At 42.0% G+C, this 6706-nt stretch overlaps 3 protein-coding genes across 3 annotated transcripts; 2 read left to right on the top strand and 1 right to left on the bottom strand.

Annotated features, from left to right (window-relative positions):
• Window positions 1–296: 296 nt before the first annotated feature.
• Window positions 297–1057, bottom strand: PHALS_01399 (polyprotein; the record flags this gene model as incomplete). The annotated part of the gene is made up of 2 exons (XM_024715777.1): window positions 297–511; window positions 703–1057. The coding sequence occupies 2 exons, from the start codon at window positions 1055–1057 to the stop codon at window positions 297–299; spliced, it is 570 nt and encodes a 189-aa protein (XP_024581442.1).
• Window positions 1058–2428: 1371 nt separating this feature from the next.
• PHALS_01398 (uncharacterized protein) lies at window positions 2429–2848 on the top strand (the record flags this gene model as incomplete). Its single annotated transcript, XM_024715776.1, has 1 exon — window positions 2429–2848. One exon carries the CDS (start codon window positions 2429–2431, stop codon window positions 2846–2848), a length of 420 nt encoding a protein of 139 aa, XP_024581441.1.
• Window positions 2849–3381: 533 nt separating this feature from the next.
• PHALS_01397 (Ribonuclease H-like domain) lies at window positions 3382–4683 on the top strand (the record flags this gene model as incomplete). The annotated part of the gene is made up of 1 exon (XM_024715775.1): window positions 3382–4683. The coding sequence occupies one exon, from the start codon at window positions 3382–3384 to the stop codon at window positions 4681–4683; it is 1302 nt and encodes a 433-aa protein (XP_024581440.1).
• Window positions 4684–6706: the final 2023 nt, after the last annotated feature.

The following is a 6706-nucleotide window of genomic DNA, read 5'->3' as shown; positions in this document are numbered from 1 at the left end:
AAAACGTTGTCCGTCAACACGCTGTTGAGAAAAGCCGTGTCGACGTCCAGCTGTTCTATTTGATAGTCGCATTCAGCACATACTGCGAGCATTATCCGGTTGAATTCATGTTCGCGACCGAAGAATAAGTCTCAAGAAAGTCGACATCATGCTTTTGCTTGAACCCTTTCGCGACCAGTCGTGCCTTGTATCGCACGACATTGCTCGCCATTTTAATCACGCTTCTTGGCAAATACCCATCGTGATCTAATTGTGCGTTCAATCTTTCCATGTGGCTTCGATGTCCACGTTCGATTTTATTCATGCGAGCGAAGCTCAGCATCCATTTCTTCACGCCATTTCATCACATCGTCGCTTGCCATTGCTTGAGCATACGTAGTTGGTAGGTCCGTAACATCGTCAATGCTAACAGCGTAGGCAAGAACAGCTGCTACAATGAGTCCATCCTCGTCAATCCTAGCACGTTTCGAAGTAGGTGGACCTTCACTGCCTTCTGTCGACTCTTCGTCATCTGAGCTGTTCCTTATCATTAGCACCGGCTCACGTCTTGCTCTTGTTTGCTCCAATTTAGGCCGAAACACCAAACGATCTTCGTGTTGCACTTGGGTCGGTTGATGATACTCCATGAGCTCAAGTCTGTTCTGTGCAGGGTTCTCAGAAGGCATTGGCCGTGTACATTGATGCTTGGCGTGTAATCCATACCCTCCATTTTGACATCCGCAACTGGCTCTTCGACAGCTTCTATCGGATCGTCCAGAACTGGCTGTCGATCCACTTGATGCTGAACCTTGATTTCATCACCATCCTTCATTTCTTGAATGATTCGTTCCGGCTTGACCTCTTGCGTGTCGTAAATGCCGCCCACCTCACGCTCATCCAACTTCACAGAGCGAGTCACTTTGATCTTGGCATTCTCCAAGTCAAACACGCGATAGCTCTTGAAATTCTCTGCGTAGCCGAGAAACATACACTTGAAGCTCTTGGGTTCCAGATTGGTCCGTTTCACTTCGTCAATGTGAGCGTAGCCGTGCGAACCAAACACGCGCAAGTGATCCATTTGAGGCTTCATCTTGAAAGTCGACTCGTAGGGTGTGATGTCTGGATGGGCCGGATGCTGGAGCGGTTAATTAAATAAACCACTGTGTTTACCGCTTCCGCCCACCATTCCGTCGAGGCGCTCTTGTACTGCAAAATGCTGCGGGCCTTCTCCATGATAGTCCTGTTCATACGCTCCGCCACTCCGTTCTGCTGAGGGCTGTATGAAACGGAACGCTGGTGTACATTGCCGTTCTGTTGTAAGATTCCAGCCATTGTCGTGCTTACGAATTCGGTTCCGTTGTCAGATCGTAAATACCTCAGCCGCGCACCCCCATTGTTAACTGAAATTAAGCAACGCATCGGTGCTTTGATTATTCCTTTCGGGCGACATGCAGGAGCATCAATTGGAACTATAAGCATAATTGACCCAGACTATCATAGATGGTTAATGAGAGATACACGGCTCAACGAACGAGTACCTCAAGCAGAGCAGACTCTCTAATACATATCGATATGAGCCAATGCATTTCTAGCCATCCGTAACTCATGATATTGCTTCCAAGGCCGAACTCCTAATAGGTCTACACATTCCGAAGGCTCAATCTTCATGGCTCTAGATAATTCTATAGTGGTTTTACATCCGTAGATCTCAAATAGACGCAAATGAAGCGATTCAAATTCCTTTATAGTCTGGTATCTCTTATAGTCTTGCTTCATGGAAGCAACTTCTTTTTTTAAACAATATTCTTCTGTTCTAGATCGACTACTAGTGATTTCAATCTAGCGTTCGACTTCGCGTTGAGTCGAGCTGCCTTGATTGTAGAAATCATCGCAGTGTGCTTTTGCTGCAGGCTATTTTCTACCAGGTAAATAATCTACTTCTTCTTGAAGACGGTCAACTTCCTCAAGAGCTTCACGCAAAACTGCGTTCTCTGATTCAAGTTGATCTTTCAACCTTCTTTCCACTATATACAACTGACACAACTCCTTCGTCTGTTCTGATATCTTGAACGCCAATTTAGCGTCGTTGACAATCTTCATATATTTAGGTCTATGTATATGACAATATTCTTCTTTCGTTTGGATCCGATTAAAGTTAGTTTTATCAGCACACGGCATTTCCGATATTTTTCTAAACTTGACTATGGCGCTATATATATACACCGATATTCAGTAAAGCAGCCTCAATAAGCCAAACTAACGGATATAACATGGTTCACCGTCTCGATAGCATGTTTAAAAAGCAAAAGAGATCGCCATCGAAGGCTTTGGTTCTTCGTCAAAAGCTCTACAAGACTCTAAAAGACATGGGACAACATGTAGAGTGGAAGACTACATCTATTAATCAGTTAAAAGAATCAATTGCCTTGCCCAGGGGTAATAAAAAAAAATGAAAAAGATTTATAATCTTCTCAGTAATAAGCAATTAAATCGTATTGATACACGTAATCTACGGTCTATTCAGTCTCTCCCACCCCGTGAGGCATTCGAACTACCGATTCATCAATTCAACCGAATTATTCATAATCTATCAGCCGGAGAGTCAAAATATCTTTTAGCTCATCTGAAGGACGAGTATGGCACTGTTCGCAAATCTATATCGCTTCATAAAAACCATTTTGGGGTTCAAGATCTTGCAATTACGTTAGACGAAGGCTTGACGTCGGATGCTGACACGGGAGTCAGTGAGGTCCTGGCAGGAACAGTTAAAGTTAAATGGATTCCGAAGGCGAAGCTTCAAAGAAAGAGATCGGAGTTTTTCAGATATTTGACGAATTATGATTTCAAGCTGGAAGATTTCCAAGTTTAGCATACATTGATGAAAGGAAATGAAGAAGCTGAAATACCTTGCTTCCTATTTGCTTTACAACAAGCTAATGCGCAAGAGAAAAGCGGAATGGAAGATGACCTCATATCTACAATCACTTCGACGATGTACACCTATGCCGCAACCTCTGACTTCATCAGAATGACAGCAGAAGCTTTTAATCTTCGTATCAAGATGAAAAGATATAAAACGTAGAATGGGCGATACGATTTCAATAAATCGTCTTTTGGAGACAAATCATTACCCCCGATTGAGTTAGCCTGTGTTGGGCAACACATATTTGCTATTAAAGAAACAAAGGTATCGTAGCACGCTCTCGATTATTTCATTTTGCTTCGCATCCAAATTTCCCTTCTATCAGAGTCAAGTATAAGCGGGTATTTAAAAATGGGAAACCCCCGAAGTTCCTCAGGTCCGATACAGTTATTGCGGAACTCTACTTTCGTAAGGAGGAGTTGCTTACCGAAATTACGCTCCTAAACGCCCCGAAATTGCTCAACAACAAATATGGAGAGATGAATTCACTCACAGAGTTTGCTCTCGATAAAAGATGGTTCAAACGCATTGGCTTGACACGAACGAAAGTTGATGACCAAATTATTGTTGAGGGATTTAAATACGGGAAACATCCTTTTACATCTAAAGAAGACAAAAAGATTGTTGAAAATGAATATCAAGTTGTGCATTTTGATTTGGAAACGTTCCCAAAAACAGAAATTAATATTGCAAAACGTTTTCCTGAAGTCGCTGGGGGCCATCTCAATGGGGATCATATCGCATACTGCGCTGCATGGAAAATCGGTAACAATGCAACTCAAAAAGCTTGGGGTCTCAATTGTGTTCGAGACATGCTTGATTCACTTCCAGCTGACCAAAATTTCTTAATGTGGGCGCACAACGCCGGGTTCGATGAACGTGTCCTTATTTGGTATTTATCAACATTTGATAATCGCGGAGGTTTCATCGTGACAGGGAACATGGTAAAACAGCTTGTGGGTACTTATAAAGGTCGCCGCCTTGTATTCAAGGACACAAGATCATTTATTTCTTGTAGCCTAGCCGAGATGCCTGAGCAGTTTCCGGGGGCCTGCGGTGAAGTTACTCTTGAAAAAGAGAGTTTTCCGCACGACGTAATGAATGCTGATACATTCGATTCTATGTTACCATTAGAACGTATCAAGTCGCAGTTCGAAGATTATGAAGCGCTAGTAAAGAATGCTTCAAAGATTGACGCTATCAAAGACAACGCTTTAGATGTTCAGAAATACGCCATCCATTACTGTAAACGAGATGTAGATGTTTTAGCGTTGTGTTTCCAACATATATCAATGCCTGGGCTCGCGTATGCAATTTTAAACAACGATGGTGCTTATAATGGATGTTTTTCAATGGCTGGACCATGTTTGAGTTTCGCGCGTAAAGCACTCGTAGCAGGCAGAGTTATGACCCGCGGAAACAACATGTGGCATGTTAAAGTATTTGATACATACTCAATGATTAACGACGTCCGTGTTGAGCACCACAAAACGGAGTACACTAACAAAGAGGTTGAGCTTATTAGAGGAACTATTACCAGCGGAGGAATCTTCGACTTTGATGCTGTTTCGTTGTATCCGTCAGCCATGGCATTCATTCCTGGTTTTGTTAAAGGTAGGCCTCAAATTCATGGCAAAGAAATACCAGAAAACGATTTTCATATTAGTAAAGTTAAAATTCTTTCAATCGGTAGGAAGTTGCATTTCCCGCTTCAATCAATCAAGGAAGACAACGAATCTCGTGATTTCACCAATATATTGTTGGCTGCGAAATCATATTAGATAAGTACGCGCTCGAAGATTTGGTTGAGTTCCAACAAGCAAGTTATGAAGTAATCGAAAGGCTCTATTGGAAAAGCGGATTCAATCCCCAGATCTGTGTTAGTATAACTAAACTGCTCGAAGAACGACTCAAATTAAAAATCGCAGGCAATCCATTACAAGGAGGGATTAAGATGCTAATGAATTCCAGCTACGGAAAACTATCTCAAAACCGATTGTGAAGTCAAAGACTTTCATTAAGGGAGTAGATGCGATCAAAAACCAATATCAGACGACCTTGCTTTGTTTGAAGAGCACAAACCGTTATCCAGACACTTCGCACCAGTACACTTAGGGATTCAAATTCTTTCGATGAGCAAACGGATAATGAACCAAATTATGTGTCTTGCTGAAGAGTTAGATATCAAAATATACTACCAGGATACTGACAGTATGCATATCGACCGCCACTCAATCCCAAAACTGTCTGAGTCATTCAAGAGCAGATATGGCCGTAAGTTGATTGGTGAGCGACTTGGTCAGTTTCATAGTGATTTCGAGATCAAAGACGAAAATGGTAAAAAGATGAAAAACCTTGGCGAGATCTATGCAACGGAGAGCTACTTCATTTCGAAAAAAACATATGTCGATTTCTTAAAATGTACAGAAAGTGATATCAAATCGATTCACAAAAGAATGAAGGGGATTTCCAGCAAATTAATAAATAAACCTCGGGAAACGTATGATGGGTTATTCAATGATAATGATCAAACATTCAGATGGCAAAAGCCTGTCCTATTCGAATCGACGACAAGACGCAACGTGTCAGCAAACAGCGATCGGACTTTTAAAGGATTGTTAAAGCACCCATAACAGGTAAAGGAAATATCTTGGAAAAAGCGTAGTGGTCAGTAAGCAAAATTCAGAAGAAAAAAGCTCGTGACGACTCGGTGTCATTTTTTTCGTTTGAAGTTGTAAATGTGAATGTGAAAAAACGCATGTGTAGCATGGTTAGTGTGCTAATCATGAATAACCTGCTTAGAGTGGTAGGGTAGCTGAACATGTGTAGCTAGATTAGTGGGCGAAACATGTATAACTTGTGTAGAGTCATGAAACAGTTCAACATGGCTAACATGATTAGAGAGTGATACATTCGTAGCCAGTATTGGGTGATGAGACAGTTTACCAAACCTAGCATGCAAAACATGTACAGCAGGTATAAGGTTGTAAGACTGTGCAACATGTGAAGCATGATCAGCTCGTACAACATGTGAAGCATGATTAGCATGCACAACATGTGTAGCCGGTTTAGGATGATGTGATAGGTCAACATGTCTTGCAGTAAAGTAAGTGGGTGAAACATGTGTAGCATGTGTAGGGTGATGTACATGTTTGCGTGTTTAGCATGGTTAGCATGTGTTGAGAGGTGGAACGGCTCTACATGTATAGCATGTCTAGCAGGTGTAAAGTTTATAGATGGTGTAGACTGATGGGTTTAAAAATGATTAGGGTTGAATTTGTATAGAAAATGATTGACAGAAGAACTGAAGGTTGAGAGAGGTTAGCATGGTCATTCTTAAATTTCCCCAAGATGTCACAAGTAGAGCAAGTACAACAAGTAGAACAAGTAGAGCAAGTACAACAAGCAGAACATACAGAGCAAGCTCAACAAGCACAGTCAACTTCGATGCGAAAACGAAAGTCAGAGCCTCTGGTAAAGCAAAAAGGTCTATATCCAGGCTGTGCTCATTAAGACCCAATACTGGCAGACAGTTTTCCGCGCCATTTTTGACAATGCCATGTGAAAGTAGCTGGTGAAGGCGCAGACGATGTTAACAAAACCGAGCTTGCTTTCATTCCAGGAGTGACTACGAGACGATTCTTGCAATACGTTAACGAAAACGGTTAACCATTCAAGCGAAAGCGGCAAAAAATCGTTATTGCGCATCAAACAAAAGCAAACCCACGCAAGCTTGATGACACCTTGACACCAGACCAACCAGACCAACCAGACCAATCCGATTCATCGAGTGTAGCGCTTGAG

The sequence above is a fragment of the Plasmopara halstedii genome (assembly GCF_900000015.1).
Source record: "Plasmopara halstedii genome assembly, contig: Scaffold_1548, whole genome shotgun sequence".
Classification (NCBI taxonomy): domain Eukaryota; phylum Oomycota; class Peronosporomycetes; order Peronosporales; family Peronosporaceae; genus Plasmopara; species Plasmopara halstedii.
The sequence above is the reverse complement of the archived record's forward strand: the minus strand, read 5'-3'. Positions and strand labels throughout refer to the sequence as shown.